This window comes from Talpa occidentalis, unplaced genomic scaffold (genome assembly GCF_014898055.3).
Source record: "Talpa occidentalis isolate TD23 unplaced genomic scaffold, MPIMG_talOcc4v2.1 talOcc4.8, whole genome shotgun sequence".
NCBI classification, from domain to species: Eukaryota; Metazoa; Chordata; class Mammalia; order Eulipotyphla; family Talpidae; genus Talpa; species Talpa occidentalis.
This window is the reverse complement of record NW_023605194.1, coordinates 12,591,823-12,614,841: the sequence shown is the minus strand read 5'-3', so window position 1 is coordinate 12,614,841 and position 23,019 is coordinate 12,591,823. Positions and strand designations below refer to the sequence as shown.

General features: G+C 44.9%; 1 protein-coding gene across 1 annotated transcript in view; it reads right to left on the bottom strand.

The window, feature by feature from the left end:
• The window catches only part of LOC119233656 (guanylate cyclase 2G-like), a 39,299-nt gene that overhangs the window by 8,218 nt on the left and 8,062 nt on the right, over positions 1-23,019 (bottom strand). The window contains exons 6-17 of the mRNA XM_054690114.1: positions 22,766-22,901; positions 21,033-21,142; positions 20,216-20,373; positions 17,988-18,125; positions 14,921-15,004; positions 14,052-14,156; positions 13,481-13,552; positions 8,028-8,196; positions 6,575-6,730; positions 4,713-4,890; positions 2,786-2,926; positions 1,379-1,571 (exon numbers count right to left, since the gene is read on the bottom strand). Of these exons, the coding sequence (XP_054546089.1) occupies positions 1,379-1,571; positions 2,786-2,926; positions 4,713-4,890; positions 6,575-6,730; positions 8,028-8,196; positions 13,481-13,552; positions 14,052-14,156; positions 14,921-15,004; positions 17,988-18,125; positions 20,216-20,373; positions 21,033-21,142; positions 22,766-22,901 (1,640 nt within the window). The remainder of the gene's footprint in view (positions 1-1,378; positions 1,572-2,785; positions 2,927-4,712; positions 4,891-6,574; positions 6,731-8,027; positions 8,197-13,480; positions 13,553-14,051; positions 14,157-14,920; positions 15,005-17,987; positions 18,126-20,215; positions 20,374-21,032; positions 21,143-22,765; positions 22,902-23,019) is intronic.

Below are 23,019 nucleotides of genomic sequence, written 5' to 3'. Positions count from 1 at the left end.
GTTAGGCATCTTGTTGGGGTGTCCTAATGGGTAAATCCTGATGGGCCCCATGGACCCATCAAGTGAAATCCATTTTAGTCAACCTGATGTCCTCACGCCCACAAAGGCTCTTATATCCATTTACAAAGATGTATGCGTTTTAGAAAATAAGTATGTTTATACCAATGGATGCATGAATGGACCCGCCAATCTGTCACCTTCTCTCTCACCCTCTTAATAAAATCATCTCTTAGACCCTTCATTTACAATAGAGGATACACAATAAGTGTAAGTTCAAAGTTACAACCCTTTCCAGATACATTGCATTTTAGCAGAATCCAAAGGTGATGTGGTCCAAGTGGGATTTCAGGCACTAGCCAGGCAGTGAGAACACTTCTGTCTCCTGGTGACCCCCAAGTCAACTGGCACCCAAGTCTAACTTCTCCTAACCTACCTCTCCCCACACATGAACACATCCTTTAGGAATAAAACTAATTTTAGCAGTTGCTCATGCAAAACATAACTGAAAAGACAATACTCAGAGGATTTCCTAGAGGCTGCCCTCCTAAGCAGAGGAGAGTCCACTTTTGTTGGGTGTGTGTGATCTGCTCTTAAGATTATCTGTACCATTCTTTCTTTCACCCTGAACAGAGATGACATCTGTGGGGAAGGCTGGAGGATAACCATTGGGGACAATACTGTCCCCCAATTCTCCCTACCCCAACCCTACAATCATGGTCAGCAATGGTGCACCTGCAGCTGGCCGCTGGGTGTGTGTGGACATGGGCACATGTACTCATTAGAAAACCAGAAAGCAGATAAAACAGCCATCATCATCCCCACATGAATGAAGTCGAAGTATTAACTTTTCCTATCCTCCCTCAAAATTGTTTTTCACTCTTGTCGACCACATTCATCTGTCCCCAGAGCAGCACCAGGCAGACAGGGGTTATCTCACCTTTACCTGATAGTCTAAACTAGGTCTGTGTTCACCTGACTTGTCACAGGAGTGACACTCACACATGATCCAAAGATGACCTTAACGGAGACTGTATAGGAGCCTCTTTGAATTAGAAATAAATATATTCAGGAGGGAACTGGAGGAATCTGCCAGCAGAAGGCCAGTGCCTCTTAGAAATATATTTACTGTGAGATACAAATAATGGAAGGCAACGGGATGAGTCTTGACAAGCACAAACACCTGTGATTAATCAAGCTCTTTTCCAAGAAAATAAACAGGGATAAAATATTGAGTTTCTGCCATGAATTGGGATAGCTGCCAGCCCGAAAGAGAGCCTTCCTCCTGGCTGACATCTGGGCCAGGTTCATCCTCGATCATGCCAGGGGACAGCCAGCAGGGAAACGTGGGCTCTCACCACCCAGGGGCCAGGGGCCTCACCTTATATACATCATAGGGCTCAATGATGTGATCAAATAAGCTGTACAGATCATTCAGGAGCTTCACAACTTGCAAAGGGGAACTGAGAGAACACAGTTTTGTGAATCCAACAATGTCAGAGAAAAAGATGGTCACAGACTCAAAATGCTCCGGCTCCACAGACCTTCCCGCTATGAGTTGTTCTCCGATGAAGCTGCAATTGGAGAAGACAGCAGTTTTTAAACAGCGTCTTGTTCACATGCTCTCCTGCAAAGTCATCCTGGGAGACCCTGATGTTCCAACAGGATAGGTTTTTGCTTAACAAAATCCATCATCTAGGGGGATTCTTTGGTGGCCCACTTTTCCGCTTGCATGTTCTCTAAGGAGATATTTTCTTTTGTATTTTTTTATTGGAGTAACTGGTTTATGCCACTATGTGTGATTCACCTCCACCATGATCCTTTGTACCCCCTTCCCTCTTAACCCCCTCCATCCCCCCCCCTTGTAGCCTCAACTCTACAGTGAGATTTCTAGGGTTTCTTATTGGTTTGATTTTGTCTGATCCTTTCTTTTGCTTCTCTCTATTCCACATATAAGTGACACCATCTGTATTTGTCTTTCTCCTTCTGAATTATTTCACTTAGCATTCTCCCCTCTGTTTCCATCCGTGTTATCATGAGGGTCAAGAGTTCACCATTTTTTCTTCTTTACAGATGAGTAGTATTATTCATTATGTATATATGCCACATTTTCCTAGTCTGCTTAAGGAGCTATTTAAATTGGTGGGTATACATTGGGAGAATAGGGAGGAACAATTCAAATAAATGGCTTTCCAAGGATTTCCTTTCTAGGCCATCTCATGTCCTCCTGTTAGTTACAGAGTTTGATTGTAAAGATTCTGTTGTCAGATGTGGAAGTAAATGTGGGTATTCACCAACCCACAAATCAATATTTTTGCTTCAATCTACCCAACTCTGCTTCTTTTATTAAAAGGGATTTCAACAGCAAATTAAGTGACCGCCTTTTGTTTAAGGAGTGCACAGGCGAAAACAGAAACAAAATGAAGTTGTTTTGAATCTGGAGACAAAGGTAAATAGTGCATTGTGCAAGAGTTTTTTGCATACAATTAGAAATACTGGGAAGGTAATTGGGCCAGAGTTGGGCTCATGAAGCTAGAGCGCTATCTAGTGGCTGCTCTCCTGTAGGTGCATCCACAGCATTCCATGCATGCATCCTCTGCTCAGATGGGGACTATTGCCTTTATCTCCTGCTACCAGTGTGCCAAATTCCACACCAAATCCGTTTGAAATGAAGCTGATATTCCCTCAGAAAAAGAACAAAGGAAATACATTCTCCACGGAAGGCCTCTTCGATAGTGATGATGTTTGTCCAGCTTCCTTCGTCAAGGTCCCCAGTGCTTTGGAATACCTGGGCAGCATTGTGGACAGAAGCTTATCCACCTTCCTCTTCTCTGCCATCAGCTGTCTGGTCCTGTCCTCCACCACCTCCTCCAGGTGATTGGCATATACTTCCAGCTTGCTCACCATGCTGTCTAGTATATTCACATGGCTTTAAAAGAACCCAGGCATTAACTTAGTCTTTTTCCCAGAAATTTAGGACACAACTTCCAACGACACGTTCCAAGAAAACATGGCTTGCCCCTAAGGTTTCCTACCTAAGGGTTGCCAGTGGACAGCAGTGAAAGGACAATGGCTATGAGGCCATGTAGCAGGGCAGAGCCTGCTGTTTACCAATTCTGTGCTCTTAAGCACTCCCTTCATTTCTCAGAGCCTCGGTTTATTTCAAATGGAAAAGGATAATATCAATAACATATATCTTACCAGTTTGTTCTGAGGATTCAGGGAGGTGACAGCCACAAAGAAGCTAGGGCTAAGACTGGCACCCCCTACATGCCCAACAAATGGTGGTTTTCACTGGCACTTCCCCACTTCCCAACAGTGCTCCATGCCATTGTAATGGCCAATCAAAAATTTACATTTCAGGATGGGTCAATGTCATCTTTTCAATGACAATACTGGTGTTTTCTTTTCAGGTGACAGATTTAAGGGGCATTTCTAGATCCCATAGGATCTTGTTTTAGAAGCGTCTTCAGAGAAACCATTGAAATTCCTCCTCTCTCTGAGGCTCATCTAGAAAATAGACTTAATATTTGGGGACCACATTTTGTGAGTAAAAATGTCATGACATATCAACTGAACTGAAACATACCATTTAAAACTATTTTGACTATTTTCATGGATAGATGGAAAATGCAGAATACAGGGCTGTTGGCTAATAATGCATAAGCAAACAGCCAAATGAGGAGTAGATGCCTGAATCCCACCATAGTGCTACTTCTACTAACTTAAGCTATTTCCCAATGGCTGTGCCTTCTTATGTTCAAAGCACCTAAAAATGATACAGTGATTCTGAGGTCAAGCAAGCTACTATTGAAAAAATTGCTTGAGGGCCTCCCTGGTGGCACAAGGGGTTTAGACGCAACCTATGAAGCTAATTGCAGCACGAGTTTGATCCCGGGCCAGGGAGCAACCCATATGACACAGCAGACCTCTCCTGACTCGCCTGCTGCTCTCTCAGCAGTGTATTTCAGTCAGTCTGCCTATTCTGTTCCCCACTTTGTCTCTGGTGAATCTTCTCACACCCCTGCACCTCTGGCTTGTACCCCAGCTCTTGTATGCATAAAAATAAAATAAATCTTTAAAAAAAAGAAAAAAATGCTTGAGAGGCAGGAAAGGAATAATTTAATAACTTACTTTAAGGTTGGTGAATAATTTCCCAATTAATTTCTTCCCAGTCATACCCCAATTAATTAGTTATGATCCTTGGAATGCTGGTTTAACAAATATTCTAAGGACATGACAAAACTCCCTGGGAAAGAGGACCTTGGTTGATTAGTTCTGGATGAAATAGACAAAGGCAAACAATGAAAGTATTAATGTCTGATTCATTTTTGTAACATTTATGAAGTAGAGGACTTACACTCATGTAGCATAGTACTTTGCATGTGGTAGACATTAAAGGAGAAAAAATATGATGATGGATGGATGGATGGATGAATGGATGGATGGATGGATGGATGGATGGATGGATGGATGGATGAATGGATGGATGGGGTAGGTGGGTTGGTGGATATATAGATGGATGGATGGATGGATGGATGGATGGATGGATGGATGGATGGGGTAGGTGGGTTGGTGGATGGATGGATGGATGGATGGATGGATGGATGGATGGATGGATGGAGTGAGCCATACAGGGCCAATCATAGCCATGTGATTTTAAATGTCAGTAGTTAAATGATTAAGAGGAAATTTCTGTTGCACATTTAACTCACCCTTTGGGACTGACATCTCGTAAAATTTTCTTGATAGAAAGGAAAGTAGGCCTTTTCTCCGGAGACTCATCCCAACATGCCCTTACCATGACCATGAACTTTTCATTGCCCTTCTCCTCTGCCAGGGAAGGTCGAAGTGGAACTGATGCTGCCGGGTCTTTGATTTGTCTGATGATTTCTGAAATTCATTTTGGGTTCAGATGGCCAAATGTCTGAACTTTGTGCTGTTTATCATAATTCATACTAAACAAATGTACTCTTAAATTTGTAAATTGAATTTTTAAGTAAATTGAACCCATTGAAATCTCAGAGAAATCTGAGTATTTTAATGAAAATATTCTGAACCCTTCTGGAAAATGGATAATACTAATGCAAAACATTTAAGTACCTGCCAATTAATCTGACTGTAAGGTAAGTTGTTTCTAAAAGAACTTTTCTTGAAATATATCACTATATGATTTCAGGAGTATATAAGCATCTGATGTTAGAAATCCCCAAAATGCGCTTTATGCAAATTACATTCCTTATAATGTATTGTATGAAAGTTATTTTAACAAATAATAAATGTTAGCATCATGCCCTGCCTCTCTGTCTAGCTTTATCAACCTACCTTCACTTCCTCATTGGCTTCTACCAATATTTATTAAATATTCTGCTTAACCAGGTTTTATAAAAGGAATGACATTTTAAGAATAAGGTATACATGTGTTAATATAAAAATTATGGGTGAGCAAAAATGTAAATGAATCTTATCTGCTTATTACTAAATATAAGAAGCCAATATGGGCCTCCCCTGGTGACACAGTGGTTGAGCGCTGGTTTGCAAAGCTGCCCGCAGCCTCTTTAGTGCCGGTTCGATCCATGGCCACAGGCGAGGGTCCCACATGGTGCGACAGACCTCTCCTGCCGCTCCCGCTGCTCCCCTCAGCACTGTATTTCTTCGTCAGTCTGCCTGTTCTGTTCCCCGCTCTGGCTCTGGTGAATTCTCTCACCCTCCTGCTCTTCTGACTGTACCCATTGATTATATAAATAAATAAATAACTCTTAAAAAAAAAAAAAGAAGCCAGTATAAAAAGGCTATATATTGGATCATTATGTTTATATTGACTTTCTGGAAAAGGCAAAATTATGGAGGCCCCCCCAACAGATCAAAGGCTACCAGGAATTAGAGTTCAAAAGGTGAAAATATCAGCATGCTTTTTAAGGTAAGGAAGTTATTCTGTATGATACTATCACAGTGGATACATGACACTACATTGCCAAAACCTCCAGAACTGTACAGCACGAAAAGAGAAACTTAGGAATGCAAATGTTAAAAGATATCAGTTGGGAGACTGGACAACTCAAAGATGGAATGCAGGCAGTGAGGAAAGAATCTGTTTTACAGATCTGTGACATAATCTCACTAAAGTGAATGAGGGGAAAGTATTGACTTCTAGCCTCCAAAACAGTGAGAGAATAAATTTCATTGTTCAAGCCATCAAATTTTGTGGTCATTTGTGAAGGCAGCCCTAAGACATGAACACAGGCAGTCACAGAGACTCCATGAAAGGCCTGTGGGGTCTTGAAGGCCATAGAAGGACTTCGTTTATACTTCCCAAAGCGGAAGCCAGGGGAGAATGTAGGAAGTGACGTGATCAGGTTCATTTTCTAATATGATCGTGCTGGTTGCTATTAAAAAGTAAAAATTATATAATTCTGAGTTCCTTCAATTCATTTTCTAATTTGAAAAAGAACATGAATTTTTAAAAGAATGGAAGGAAGTGTACATTATTAAGCATTTCCCACAGCAATTTATAAAAATAAACATTTGAAAGCCAACCCAGCTGACCAGAGCCAGCCAAGGGAGATGCGTTATTTACCATCTGGTCTCTCATTGAGATGCTCAAAAGGCCCTGGGCCGGGGTGATGGAGGAGGTCCCTCATCAGAATGGCGAAGCTGTAAACGTCTCCCTTTGGGGTGCCTGACCAGGGTGCCTCTGGGAGCCGCAGCAGCTCTGGGGCTGTCCAGTAGAGCTCTGCAAAGCAACAGGTGTGGTTATGATGGATGTGAGAGCCGCGGGTGGCACCCCTTCTTTCCCAGGGGAGCACAGGAAAAGTGGGAGCCTGCCCTCTGAGAAGTCAGCATGGCGGAAACTGACTTCCAGAGCAACCTGCCCATGTGAGCACAGAGAGAACACCCAGGAAGGGTGTGCGAGGGCTCATTTCCGCGTTAAGTATGGCTGTGCAATTCAAGTTTTCATCTCCTTGTCCCTTTCTTTATTGACCTCTTTTTAAAAAATAGTTTCTTGACGTACAATTCATAGAATACAAAATGAACCACTTTACAGTCAAACTGGGTGGCATGTAGGTCTTCAAAATGTTGAACCACTCCTCTCTAGTTCCAGAACCTTCACACAAAGTAAAAGCTCATACCCATTAAGCAGTTGCTCCATTCCCCCCACCATTTCCACCCCAGGCGATCACCGATCTGCCTTCTGTCTCTATAGATTTGTCTATTCTGGATATTACACACACCTACTTTTTCTTTTGTAGTGCGTTTCATATGTTTATATCACTGAAGGAAAATATATTGGAAGATGGGGTCGTAGGAGTGGCTACAGGCAGGTTTTCAGAACTTCCCCATGTCTTTTCCCATGAGACACTATCCTGTCTCAGGTCGTGGAAACTTCCCCACATGCAAAGCAGAGCAGCTGGCAACAGGCCACAGACAGTTCAGGACTGAGGGTACTGAGGGCCAGAATACACAAGGGGAGAGCTGAGAGCATCCCATTAACTCGACAAGTTGGACGAGTCTCCAAGCCTCCATGGGCTCCTATGAAAGGAGGGTTGGATGCCAGGGGATGGTGTCAGAATCAGAATCCTTTTAAAAGCAATACAGATGCGCAGACTCTATTTCAGATATTCTGATTCCGATGACATAAGGGAGGGCCCAGTCACTACGTAAGTTTAAAAGCTTCTCAAGTGACACTGGATCACACAGAGGATGGAGAACCATCGAACTCTTCATCTTTAAAGTCCCTGGAAATTGGTACATCCTGCACTGAGAACAGGGCATGAAGACACCAGGGACCCAGAGGACCACAGAGAAGGGCCCAGCCGAGCCAGGAGAACCCGTTCTAACTCACACCATGGAGTCATGCCACCACAGGGCTGTTTTTCCCTGACTACTTGGGGCAACAGAACCACCACAAACCATCAGCTCCAGAGGAAGCCTGACTGCAAATACTTGTGCAAGCAAGCACAAGAGAACTGGGATTAAGGAACCCCCTTATCACACTGCCAACAGGGGGTGCACGATCTGCCAGTGGTTACCCGTGTGGTCCAAGGATTTCTCCTGGTATGTTCTGTATGTCTGGCCGTACTTGAGTTCCCACAGCCCAAATCCTGACAGCTTCACCTGCATCCGACCGTCCACCAGGCAGTTGGAAGGCTTCAGGTTACCATGGGAACCCAGCGAGCTCCTGTGGAGGAACAGCATGCCCTAGAAGAGTGGAAATGAGCAAATGAAAGCTTCATGGAAACAGAAAGATAAAGGGACAGACAGACAAAAAGACCCGGGACCACTTACCCAAGAGTCACTAACACAGTCCCAGGTTCATGGACTCAGCCTGGGCAGGGACACGCAAAGAGGAAATTATCTCTGGCCTCTTGACATAGAGTCAAGACCTGCTTAAAATAAATAAAGTCTAGTGGTCAGACTCCTAAGTTCAAATCCCAGCTCTCCACTTAGTAGAGGATAAGTTACTTTACCTCATAAACCTGGGTCTTCGCCTCATAGTGGAGACGCAAATAATCCCCACCTCATAGGATGGCTGTGGTGATTAAATGTCATAACCAGACAGGGCGCATGACCCAGAGGCAATCCCCACTCTAAATTATGATGAAAAATGTGTATAAATATGATGAGTATCAACAATATAGAAGCAGCACTACGTAATTAAGAATTTTATTTTATTACCTAGATACTATGAATTACATTCTATTTGTCTGACCAACATATAATGGCCCTAAAATAATAGAATATTGTATTCTATTTTACGCACTTCGGGGTTCTATTTGTGTATCTCAAAGAGAAAGGAAATAAAATGAGAAAAGTTGAAAAATTCTTCTGTCACCCACTGTGTTCGTAAGGAGTTACATCACCTATGACTACATGACAATACAACCCCACTATTAAGAAGGGGCAGAAAGAATTGAAGGCCTGAACTGCAGAATGCTAGAACTGAAGGCCTGTGCTGCAGCCCAGACTCACCCCTCACAGTATCTCTGAGCAAATCACTCCCTAGGCCTCAACTTTAGCATCTGTGAGGGGGGACTCTCCAGGACAGTTGGGGGACCAGCAGCACCAGCAGCATCCCCGGGAATCCCAGGCCCTACCCAGACCCACTGACTTCAACTGTGCCTTTTAACCCAACCCCAGACAGTCTGAGATGACCTCTCCTCAATATTCCCAAACTTGACCATACATTAAAAGGTCCAGCAAAGTTTAGAAATAAAAAGAGCCTTGGGCCTCCCCAGTGGCGCAACAGGTTGAGCGCTGTGCTATGAAGCTGTCCACAGCCTCTGCAGCATGGATTTGATCCCCCGCCAGCCAGGGAACAACCCACATGGCGCCGCAGACCTCTCCTGTCTCGCCCGCTGCTCCCCTCACCAGTGTCCTCAGTCCGTCTGCCTGTTCTGTCCCCCACTCTATCTCTGGTGAATTCTCTCACCCTCCCACACCACTGCCCTGTACCCCAGCTCTTATATAAATAAATAAATCTTTAAATAAATAAATAAAATAAAATAAAAAGAGCCTTGGCATGAGTGATAAGAAAACAAAAGTGGAAAATGACGGGAATAGGAGGAGCTGCTTGATCTGAAAAGCTTGCTAAGGAAGGGGGTTCACACGGGCTATAGCATCTGTGAGGAGGGACTGTGAGGTGGTCATTCTCATTGGCCCAGGTGAGGACAGAGCGGGAGGGTCTTTCCCTGAGCCAGGGGCTGCTGCAAGAAAGTCTTGGGATTGAGGAGAGAAGCATTTATTTGGGGAGGATGGGTAGAAGAGACCAGTTTGGAAAATGAGAACTTCATCTGTTTCACGATGAAGAAACTCAGGACTTTAAAACACTCCCAAGGAGAGAGGACAGAGCTGGGGTACGGACCCAGGCTGGGGTACCTCGAAGCCCAGCTTCGTCTACACCATTAGATTGTTCTGTTTCCAGCACCCTGGCAGGAGGGTGCCAGGGGAGAGAGGGTCAAAGAACAGTTTTCCTCCTAACACAATTATACAAAAACAGCCTTGTTCCAACGACTCTTGAACCCGGCTGAGAAAGTGGGTGAGAGAGAAGTCACCCATGGGTGGGACTATGGGCAGGCAACGGCCCTCAATGTTTCAGCAAGGAGGAAGGCAAGGAGGGCTCTTGAACAGACTATTGCACCTCAGGACAGAGGTCCTTGGGCCTCTGGAGCCCCAGCTCAGGACTCACCTCTTCCTCCAGCAGTGATAACAGGCTGAGTCAGGGTCCCTTTAGCAAGAGCCTGACTCATGTGGCATTAGGCTGATGCAGAAAGGAACAGGGAATTATCCACTCCCTGCCCCACCACTGCCACCCCCCACAATATCAGCAGGCAGTGTTCCTTTATCAATGAGACTTGTTTGGTTTTTGAGATGATTGAGCATTGAATCACATTTCCAAAACACAGCCTACTCAACCGGAACTAGAGGCACCCACCTGGGGCTGCCTCTGAAATTTCTCCAGCAAGGCTCCAATAGGCCAAAGTCTGGGCTTCAAATCTTGGGGACACCTGTGTCCAAGCTGGAGGCCTCTATAACCTCAAGGAGACTGCTCCGTTCAGCACGACTGTCCCTGCCATGGCTAATGCCAGGCCTGCCCCAAACATGAGACGTTTTTGATTCTGGTGGCTGCGGCTCATTCCTGACAGCTGGGGACTATGGGCACTCACTCTACCAGGGTGCCAAAGACCCCAATGTGGGTATGTAACCCTTTCTAAGAGATGGCACACCTCTTTTTATTCTTGTCTTTTTGTCTGATAGAAATATATGACAGAAAACATTATCACAAACAGAACTCTGAGAGTTTTGTGATGTAAGCTCAAGATTACACGAGCTTTTAGCAATTTCATCACTGCCAATTGGCTGGTTACATTGATTTTCCTGATCCCACATCTGTGCTCCATGGTGATTGGCAGGAGGATATGTGGCAGGGAGGCAAGAACTCAGGCAATAGAAACAAAGGAGTCCAAACCCCAGGCTGCCCCAGATCAAGTGGGCAGCTTTCTTCACTTTGCTAAAGCTCATCGTTATCCTCCTAAAAACTGAGTAGCTATTAATATATGAAGACTGTCGTTCAAGGGCCTCCCTGGTGGAGCAAGGGGTTAAGCACCGCACAATGAAATAATCCACAGCCTCTGCAGCATGAGTTCGATCCCCAGACAGCCAGAGAGAAACCCACATGGCGCAGCAGACCTCTCCTGTCTCGCCCACTGCTCCCTCAGCAGTGTGTTTTAGTCAGTCTACCTGTTCTGCTCCCTACTCTGTCTCTGGTGAATCCTCTCACCCCCCACACCTCTGGCCTATACCCCAGCTCTTGTATGTTTAAATAAATGGATCTTTAAAAAAAAAAAGACTGTAGCTCAAGACAAATTAATAACGGACTTAACTTCTAATGAAGAAGATCATTGTCCAATGGAAACATAATACAGGCCACATGCATACATACCTTTCAATTTTGTAAACAGGTAAAACTCATTTTTAATGATATATTTTATTTAACCCAATGTGTTCAAGATCTTAGCATTCCAAAATGTAATCACAAAAATATTCATGAGATATTTTAATTTCTTTTTTACTAAGCCTTTCAAATCCAGTGTCACATCTAGCTTGTCTCAGCCTGGAAGGGTCTCATGGCCAGTGTTCGGTAGTTGTATGTAAGTGGCGGCTGCCATTTTTGTCAGTGCAGACTTATAGCAAGGATTGTTGGGGGAACTAAATAAGAAAATGTTATGCAGTAGGCTGGGAGCCAAGCATTTTACAAGCGTCAGTCCTCATATCACTCCTGTGAGATGGGTCCTACTATTGTTTTTATTTTTCACACAGGGACCTGAGGCCCAGGGTAGTTGAGGTCACTGGTCAGTACCCAGCAGGGCCAGGGTTCAGACCCTCAAGGCAACTTATGAGATAATAATAGCAAGGGGTCAGGGCTGTCCACGGAGACCCAAGCACCAGAGTTTCTGTTTGTCAACCTTAATTGGTAACTATCCACTGCTTCCCACTAAGACTAGGAAATAATTCACATAAAGCCATTAAGACTCAATAAAGTGGGCCTCCCTGGTGTTTCAAGGAGTTACGTCTCAGCACTATGAAGTTATCGGCAGTCACTGCCCCTCAAATTTGATCCCCGGGCAGGGAGCTGACCCACATGGCACAGGAGACCTCTCTTGTCTTGCCCGCTGCTCCCCTCAACAGTGTATTTCAGTTGATCTGCCTGTTCTGTTCCCCACTCTGTCTCTAGTGAATCCTCTGATCACCTCCCCACACCTCTGGCCTACACCCCAACTCTTTTATGCATAAATAAACAAATCTTAAGGAAAAAAAGACTCAGCAAACTTAGAAACAAAACGCAATCAAATCCTTGAGGGAGAAAGGTCTTTGATGTTAATCAGACCAATCTCATTCATTAAACCAAGATGGAGGCTGAGGTGCAGAAAGAGGAGGTAATGCCCCAGTCACTCACTGAGGCACCTGCCCTGAACTCCAGGGGACAGAGCTTAGCTTCCCCTTGTGTCCTTCACAAAGCCAAGACAAGGTCTTGCCCAGAGGAGTTGTGGTTGACTGACGGAGGGTGACCAGCACTTGCCCTGCTGCCCACGTGTCAGACTGAGGGGCTTCTTCACCTGGACCCAGCCCCATGAACTTGACTCCCTTGGATGGTAAAAGCAAAGGCAGTGATTTAGAAGGAGCATCTGGGTTTTAGCTCAGGGCCAGGAGAGCCTAAAAAATGCTGGACCACACTGACATCCCCACCTGACTTGTCTCCCCTCAGAGAAGCAGGGATGAGAAGAGGCTTACCTCAGATTTTGTCATGAGAATTAAGTAAATCAAATTATACAAAGTGCTACAAAGTATTTGAGCCAAAGTAAAGAATTTCAGCTATTATTATTACTCTTCTTTGCAGCCACAACATCCCTCTTTGTCAAAAATAGATTCTACCTGTATGTATGTATGTATGTATGTATGTATGTATGTATGTATGTATGTGTGTGTGTGTACATATACATATCCCTTCTCAGATCTGCATCCTTAGTCTACCTTTTAGATCAACAGTTTGTCATTGTCTTTAATCCCCATTTTGGGGGGATCAGGAATCAGAGATTGAGGAAAAGGAAGGGAGTCTTAGGGATCCCCCCACCCCTCACACCCACCAGGCCTCAGTTCACTTCATGGGCTAGTAATTAGACTTTCTTTGCGCTAAAATTTTCCACCATGAAATGTAAACACCCTGCTCTTTCCTGCTGGGTAAACCTAGCATCCCTTTCAACTTCAGTGTAAAATACTTTACTCTTTTGGTGTTTATCAATACTTAAGATCAGGGAGGGAAGAAAAAAATGGAAAATCTGATTGAAGTGGAATCATTTTTGTTTGAAGAGGAGATCTCAGAAGGAACCAAATATTCAGGAAAGATTTCATTTACTTTAATCCAAGATACAGAACAACTCATAAACACCATGGTATTTGTCCTCGAATAAGCTTATGTTATACTCACATTGACTATATCATATGCAAATGAGAGTTTGAATATCCAGTCCATTTCAGTATCTGAGTTTCTCAAAACATCCTGAAAAACAGTTATCCAAAACATCACCAGTTATTAACTTGAGAAGAGTGAGCTTCACGAGTTAAATGGATTTGATTCTAATCCGTTGGGTGAATTTTAGCCAGAACAAATACAACCTGAGACAACGAACTCTTAGATTAGCAACTGGAAGTCTTCCAGAAGATACATAACCTGACTCAATATTGAGACTATTACTGACATAAAGCTCATGGTTACATACCAGGGTCGAGGGTGGGCCTCGGAATGTAGGTCAAATGTACTTGTGACATCTTAGCACATGAAGCCCAGCTCAGATTGTTTGCACTCAGAACAAAGGAAAGCTGACATTTGGCAACCCCACTGTTAATTTGATCCCCAACAGGCAGCCCAACAAGATAATCCAGATCTTGCAATTAGTCCAGAAAGGAACTCTCTTCGGATTACGAGGGAAAGTCACTAATAAGGGTCTCTGTTACCTGTCATTCATCAAACCTGAGGTGAGCTTCAGCATTTCACTTACCTTAAGACTCCCTTTTTTGCAATACTGGCTGACAATGCAGATATTGGGTGGTTCTGTGCAAACACCAAAGAAGGGAACAATGTTTTCATGCCTTAGTTCATACATCTGAAAAGGATAATGGTAATAGTAGCTCTCATTATTTTATGTCTTCTGTACCAGCATGCAGCTTTACACACTTTCAATCAATTCTCACAGAGACCCTGCAAAAGAAAATGTGTGACTGATTCCATTTTACAGCTGCATAAACTGATGACCAAGAGGTACTGTAACACATTGAAGATCATACAACGTATTAACGGCAAGACTGGGAGGCAGGTACCTCTAGATTGTATTTACCGGTACATTCAGCAAATAAACCCAAGGGATGACCAAAGTTCTCCGCCATGGGGATTAACTAAAAACCACGTCACAGTAAACATACCCACCCTGCTTCCTGGTGTCAGTGCCAGTGTAGGGGCCAGGACAGTGTGTAGGTCTGGAGCAAGAAGTCACACACGATGAACCTGACTCCCTCCCAGGGCCAGGTTCAAGGCAGGTGAACAGCCAACATAGGCACAAAGGATGAGGAACCAGAATAAGGTCGTGAAGAATTTAAAGAAAAAAGCACAGTTGGGGGAATGCCAGGCTTCAGGTGCCTGAGTCAAACCAAAGAATCTCAGGTTTAAAGTCTGGGCTGTCAGTATGTGTGTGTGGGGGGGGGGGGCGAGGAAGGGGGTGTGACGGGAGTGGAGAAAGAAAAGGGAGGATCAAGGTAAAGCCAGCAGCCTCCCAACTGTTCTTTGTGGGTGAGGGCCACTCCTTGCAGGTAGGGACCGGGAGTTGGCAGAGGGCAACCCCACTTTGTCTCCTCCCAGGGGCGGGGACCTCACCAATCGGATTTCGTGCAGCACAGATGGCTTCCTAACCCAGGCTTCTGCTTGGTCACCAACATAGCGAATAGCCACAAGGGTTCCCTGGAAGCAGAGACAAAGTGGAATATTCTTAACCCAGAATGATTCAGAAAAAGCCCTACTCAGAAAGAGCCAGGAAGAGGAGCAGGAAGACTGGCAAGAAATTCACCTTTGAAAGGGATCACCAGGCTCCTCACTGCCCCCATCGGCCCTGGGGCAGCACAGTGCTCCAGCCAGGCACTGAGTTACTGCTTAACATGACAGCTCTCAGTTCGCAGGCACCGTGACTGCTACGTAGGTGTGATTAGCACATTTCCAGGTGGAATTACTGAGATTAGGTAATGTGTCCAGCGTCATATATTCGTAGGTAGTATAGCCAGAATTTGAACACCTGATTCCAAGTCTACACTGTCTCAATTATACAGTAATGTCCCATTATCCTTTAGGATAATAGTGAGCTGAGGTCATAAGGGTAAATCTGGAGTCAGAGACATGTCTCAAAGTCCATTTTTACCACTTCCTACCTACATAATCTTAAGCAAGAGATTTCATTTCCCTAAGCCTCCTTTTCTTCATCTGTACAATGGAGATTACACATCATGCCTATCTCTTAGGGTTATCGCAAGGATAAATGAATTACATATGTAACATAGTTAACCCATTGCCCTGCACGAGTCTTCACTGAGAGGCCTATCTACTTGTTGTTACTTACTGAGCCTGCTTTTAGAGAGTCACTTAATCACTAAGCACAAAAACATAGAAGAAAAGGGCCTCCCTGGTGGCACAGGCTGTTGAGCACAGTGCTGTGAAGCTGTCCTCAGCCTCTGCAGTACAGGTTTGATCCTGGCCTGCTGTGGAGATACCTACATGGCACGGCTGACCTCTCCTGTCTCGCCTGCTGCTCCCCTCAGCAGTGTATTCCAGTCAGTCTGCCTGTTCTGTTCCCCACTCTGTCTCTGGTAAATCCTTTCCTTTCACCCTCCCGCACATCTGGCCTGTATCCCAGTTCTTGTATGCACGAACAAACCTTAAAAATTTAAAAAAAAAAAATAGAAGTAGAGCTAGACCATGAACAAAAGAGAAGGTGAACATCAGCACAAGTTATATGTCAACCCGTGAGCTGCCACTTTTTTTGGGGTTTAATTGCAGAGGACACAGGCTGTGTTGGGAGTGCCAAGCAGGAAGTGATGACCATGGGATGAAGGAAAGGCTTCTTGGAGGAGGTGACCCTTTAGCTAAACCTTGAATAAGAAGGTTCCAGATGGGGTGTGGAAAGAGGCAACAGGCATGGCACCATATGCAAGTGAAATATTCATGGTCTCGTCAGCAAGACCGAGTGGATGAATGTAGGATTTAGGCCAGGAAAAATTAAGTTTCTGAAAGTAGGTTGGAGCTAGGCAGTAGAGAGTTTTGAGTCCCTTGTTAAAGAGTTTGGACACTAGGGCTTCCCCTGCTGGCGCAGGCAATTGAGCACAGCACTGTGAAGCTGTCTGCAGCCTCTGCAGCGCAGGTTCAATCCTGGCTAGCCGGCGAGATACCCACATGGTGGGACAAACATCTCCTGTCTCGCCAGCTGCTCCCCTCAGCAGTGTGTTTCAGTCAGTCTGCCTGTTCTGTTCCCTGTTCTGTCTCTGGTGAATCCTCTCACCCTCCCACACACCTGGCCTATACCCCAGTTCTTGTATGCATTTAAGATTTTAAATAAATCTTAAAAAAAAAAAAGAGTTTGGACACTACCATGCAGACAACAGATGTGGGGAACTTGGCAAAGGTGTCTGAAGGAGGGAAGCAGAAGCAATTTTAGGAAGATTAACTAACAATGATATACTATGGCTTGTTGGCTTCTGTCTCCAAATAGCTAGTTGACCATAATGTATGGTTTTGTAGAAAGGTGGACTTAGGATTTTATGAGTGGTAATATCCCAGGAGGTTTTTGTGGCTTCAAAACTGAAGTAAATAGAAGAAAAATAATTTCAGTTGCAAAGGGAATGACTTGGTGCCAGTCTTTGCCCAACCCAACTTAGAGTGAGGAATAATTCTTGTCTTACTTGGAACTTTCTGCCCCTACTCTCTGGAATATTACAGAATGAAGATAGATGATTTTTTTCCTTTACATAATAATTTTCCCCAGGGGACTTGAATTTCTGAAGCATTGCTAAGTGTAGGCAGCCCTAATGGTCTAGGGTATGGTATGAGAAAGGGCAGGCAGGGATTGTGCTGTAGGATTCAACAGCTTCCACTGTTTACACTGTAAAAGCATCTAGTCACAACTGATTCATCAGATCCAAAGTGCCAATCATGCAAAAACCCACTCATGTTGACCATCCAATGAGGTCGGCATTGGCTCTGTGGGGCTACATAAATTTAATTACTGAGAAATTATACCAAGTTTAAAATTCAGTTTCCCATGGGGCCTCCCTAGTGGCGCAAGGGGTTAAGACACAACCTACAGGGCTGTCCACAGCCACTGCAGCACGTGTTTTGTCCCCAGCCCGCCAGGGAGCTGACCCACATGGCACAGTAGGCCTCTCCTGACTCACCCACTGCTCCCCTCAGCAGTGTATTTCAGTCAATCTGCCTATTCTGTTCCCCATTCTGTCTCTGGTGAATCCTTTCACCCCCCAAAAAAATAAATCTTTAAAAAAAAAAAATTCAGTTTCTCATTCACATTAATGTTTAATGGTCACATGAGACCACTATTTTGGAGGTACAGAATATGTCCACCCCCAGAAAGTCATATTGGACAGAGCTGAGTCTAAACTGGAAGCCAGTTTAGGAATCATCTGGGAGTTTCTTAGGGGAAATGCAGAGTCTCAGGCCCTACCCCAGATCTACTGAACTAGAGCCTGCATTTTAATACAACCTCTGGGTGACTCATGTGTTCATTGAAACTTGAGAAACACCAGCCTGGTGTCACAGGACTACCTTGACTCTCACTTGGAGAATGTCTCCCTATTCAGAATGCCCTGTCTAAGACAAAGGTCATGCAGAGAGTGGGACAGAAACACCCACAGTCCTACAAGAAGCCATCTTGCCCTCAACATACCTGGTAAAGCCCTACTGGGGCATAAAAGAGCTCTCCTTCTTGTCGGCTCTTGACGAAGGAGCTGATATCCCCGGACACCATTACACTCGACGAGCTACTACTGTTCCCTCTCGACACAGGGGTGCTCCTTTGGGATGCCTGCAAAATGGGACACAATTTGGTAGTGCTCAGGGGCAGGGCCAAGACCGGAAGAGACCTGCATTTTACAGGTGAAGTAAAAGAGTGCCAAGAGCACCCAGTCATAAATGGGACAGTCAGGACTGAGACCCTGATCTCTATGGCCCAAAGCGTGTGTCTACTCTCCAGGGGTCACTCCTGCATCTGTTCCACAGACAGTGCAATGGCTAAGAGGGAAGGCTCTGGGGTCAGACCACCTAAATTCAAGTTTTTAGGACATGTGACCGAAGGTCAGATGGCTTTCCTAAATGGACATGTAACCATGTCACCTCCTTGTGTAATAAATACCCCCAGGACCTCCCCAACACCTAGAGAATGCTGTGAAAGCAGAGGGACCCCATATTGCCTTACCCTGGGTAAGGAAAGTCTTACCTGGAACCTGAATGCATAAACCAAGTCCTTCAAAGCAGAGATGCTTTCGTTGAAAAGGGAGGAGGAGAACTGAGGAGTCTTTCCCACCAAACTCACCCCGTGACCAGGCCAGTGAGCCCCCCAAGTCCACAGGGACATTTGAAAGTGAGCCATTAATGAACCCCAATCTCCTGGTCCTAGCAAGTTAAAGCCCCCCAAACTCCCCAGCCTGCTACCTGTGAAGTCTTTTTTTTTTTTTTGTGGGACCCTCGCCGGCAGCCGGGGAACGAACCGGCGCTGCAGAGGCTGTGGGCAGCCTCGCAGCCCAGCGCTCAACTGCTGCGCCCCCAGGGGAGGCCCTCAAGTCTCCTTTTTTAAGTGATAGCTCATTTTTTGAACAAATGCTATATGCAAGGATGCCATTAAAAGAAAAACTAATACCACAACTACAATTTTAAAAACAAAGCTAATATAACAGCATAGAATACACATAACATGAGAAGAATGTTGCTTCTGGCCCATATTGCATCCCTGATCTTTATAAGGAGTAAAATGTCCATTAGAACAAACCTCTTTCCTTTGGTCTAAATTTAGTGCTTCTAAAAAAAGCAACACACCCTCAAATACTTTTCTTTTGCTTTGAAATGTTTCAGATCCATACCTTTGTTCATGTCCTTAGATTCTGACTCAACAAGAGATCATATACCTTGTATTTCTCTTAATATCTTGAGTAGCATGTGCTCCCGCACACGTATTACCTGAAATTCTGGAATGACTGATCTTTAAAACAAAATTTTAAAAAAATAATAAAATTGATATCAGTTGTGCTTTTTATATATTGACGTGAAAGTAAAATTCACTCTTAAGTCACTTTCCTCAGTGAAATCTAGAAACCCAAGGTTATTTTCTATTGTAAAGAGCATTTCTTACTAGCACTTCTGATATGCTTGCAAAGATTACACTGCTTAATATTAATAACAAAAATAAAAAATAAAAAAGGAAAGAAAGGACCTTCAAATGCCAAGTTAAAATAGGCCAAAAGGACAGCCAACACCATATTGTTTGAAATGGTGTATTATGTGCTTATCAGATATCATGCTTATATGAGTCACCATGCCTCCCAGCCTACAAGCTGACATCCCTGTATTACTTCTGCCCTGCTTACCCTCAATCAACCCATATTTCGAAAATGTCACCTCCTCTCTGAAGACTTCATCCTGCCCAGATATTCAGTCTCTCCTGCACAGCTTCTGCCTCACTTTGCCTCAATGGTTGGCCTCCCTCAAGGAAACTCATTTGTGAGGTATCCCCACGCCTGGCACCTATACGCTTGCTAAGCCTACAGAAAATGTGCAAGACGTGTGTTGGGTAAATGAACCCTGTTGTATTAGTGTGGCTTTGAAAATAACCAAATGCTCCCTGGGAGGCAATGTTAACATTTAACATCTAAGGATTCTGCACCAACATGGGAAAAGACTGACGGGCATCATAGAGAACATCTGGTCACTTTTAATGAAACCCAGAAATGACATTCCCAGAGACAATCAGCAAGGGAGGGACAGGTTCAAAACCAGAACTCAGGGCTTGAGACTCCTTGTAAAGTTCTCACTTCCATGAGCCAGTCTCCTGCTCCGATGAGCACCTGCATAAGGGTCCCTTCTGCAGATGGCCAGCAAGGAGCAGGCCACCTGAGACCTCACCTGGGGCAGAAAGGTGATGTCACTGTAATTGATTTGCCACCAGATGTCTTTATTTTGCCTCTGTAGTTTTCCCTTCTGCGTCCTTAAAGTCACACCTATGATGACGGCTCCCAGCACAGGAACCAGGAGGGCTATGGCGAGCATCACAGCAGCCACATCTGGAGGGCAGAGACCAGGATTATACGGGCTGCCCAGGCACAGAGAGAGCCCACACTGGCCCCCACCTGCCCTGGCCAGCAGGGCCCTTAGACTGCTGCATGTGGGTCCAGCTTGAGGCCACTGGTCTACTCAGACTTCTCTCTCCCAGGAATCCTTTCCTGATCAATGTTCTGCTTCCTATAGCTACTGCACTTACCTCCCCTTCACACACAAACTTCTGTTGTAGAGAAATCATCCTAATAATTTCTAAAACACAACTAATTTTTATTAAACAGCTACTATGTGCTGTCCTCAGAGCTGTTCTCAGGTCCAGGCATCTAATTCTAAGCCTTGGCTCCTAACCACAGACAGCACTCCTTGTCCAGACTCTTTCTACCTCTGTAGAAATGACTTCCGGAGACAAATCTCAGAAGCCAGTTTTCTGGAGAACAGAGGCTCTCTACAGGAGAGGCAGGGGTGTTGCCTCCCTGGGGGATATTTGGCACTATCTGGATGCATTTTTGGTTGTTAAAGCTACTGGACAATGCACAGGACATCCTGCTCCCCCTACACACACACACACAAGATCCAGCCCCAGATGTCACTGCTGCTGCCGCTGGTGAAAAATGTTGCTGTGGAGAATTCTTTCCCACTGCCTTCTCCAAGTAGCCATACTGACCTGTGAACATAGGCACAGATGCACAGATCTCGCTGTCAAACCCACAGCCAAGTCTGTCTTCAAGAAGGGAGCCATGGAGCCAGGTAATATTGGAGAAATCCCTTATGGGCCTTTGGAATAAAAGGGCCATTAAAAGTTAGTGCTGGTGCTGTAGACCTCTCCTGTCCCGCCTGCTGCTCCCCTCAGCGGTGTTTTCAGTCAGTCTGACTGTTCTGTTCCCCGCTCTGTCTCTGGTGAATCCTCTTAGCCTCCCGCACCTCTGGCCTGTACCCGGGTTCTTGTATACATTAATAAATTAATTAATCTTTAAAAATAAATAAATAAATAAAAGTTAGTGCCCTCTGGATTTATTTTACTTGTTTCTATTTCAGGTATAGCAGAGACAACTGAAACAGTCACTTGCAAAAAAAAAAAAAAAGACAGTTCTCAGTTCCTTTGTTCAAATTTGTGCCGGCCCAGCCAATTTTCCCAGCTCTTTTCTACTCTTTAAACCCCAGCCTTGGGGCCTCCCCAGTGGCGCAGCGGTTGAGCGCTGGGTTGCGAAGCTGCCCGCAGCCTCTGCAGCGCCGTTTCGATCCCCGGCTGCTCCCCGGCCACCGGAGGAGGGTCCCACATGGCGTGCAGACCTCTCCTGCCGCCCGCTGCTCCCCTCAGCAGTGTACTTCGGTCCTTCTGCCTGCTCTGCTCCCCGCTCTGGCTCTGGTGAATTCTCTCACCCTCCCGCGCTTCTGACTGTACCCAGTGCTTGTATAAATAAATAAATAAATAAATAAATAAATAAATAAATAAATAAATAAATAAATAAATAAGTAAGTAAGTAAGTAAATAAATAAATAAATAAATCTTTAAAAAAAAAAAAAATAAACCCAGCCTTGAAGGAGTCTAATTGCCGGAAGAGCAGTATATCTTTTGCCAGGTAGAACAATTGACTCATCTTTTGATATAAACCATGTTGCTGATTTGCCAACTGGGTCACTGGGATTTTCTCTCATGTTCGATACGGACAGATGTTGCTATGATCATCCTGACAATTCACAGTCCGAAACATCACCCTCCTCTGCCTATCCCTACAATGCTGACAACCTGGCCTGCCACGGTTGTTTTATTTCCTTGGCCAACCTCTTTCGTACACTAAAAATTCCATAAGCATAGCGGTGAAAAAAATATCAAACCAAATCTGGACTGGGAAGGATGGCTGTGGGGGTAAATAGAAAATGAATTGTTTTAGGTTTTTGTTTTTTATTTTTTAATTTTCCCATTGATTTGTAGCTGAGAGGACAGAAACAAAGGTTTTTCCAGAGACTCCTGGATACTGGAGCCCAGGCCCACACCTAGCACCCACATTCTGTTCTGTGCTGGAATTGAGCCATCTGGGTGAGCAGGTTTCCCTGAGTGCGGACCTGACCCTGAAGGGGATGCTGTCTCTATCACCCCCTCTGCAGCCTCCTCTAAGACTTTGGGCCGGGGGGACCTGCCTGCCTAGGACATTAAAGGAGGCCAGTGTCCCTCAGGGGTGCAGGCAGGGGGTGCTATGTTCTACAGGGGAATCTGCAGTGGCCCAGTCACACCCACAATCAAGTGTAAGATCACTTAGAGGCCCAGAGTCCATCCCTTTGAGTTCAAGGAGCCCCAGACAAGTGGTGGATTCTAGCAGCTGGACCCCTACCCATCCCTCTCCTCTCAGACCTCTCCCTAGAACATGATCTAAACTCAAAGAAGTGTCCCACTGGTACCTGATTGCTTTCTGAGAGCTGTCATATTGAAGAAAAGGAAGAAAGAGGGACCTGTTTCCAGATTTCTGTAGAGCATAGACAAAGTAATCCATGCACCGTTCTCCCTGGTAGTCCACAAACACCGGGCCAGTGACTCCTGGAAAGAGAAGAGATTGCACAGGCAAGGAGACAAAGGGGGCCTATGTATGTGGCTGAAAATGCCAGACTGCAGACAACAGAACCCCTCCCAGGGAGGTGCCTCCCCAGCAGCACCC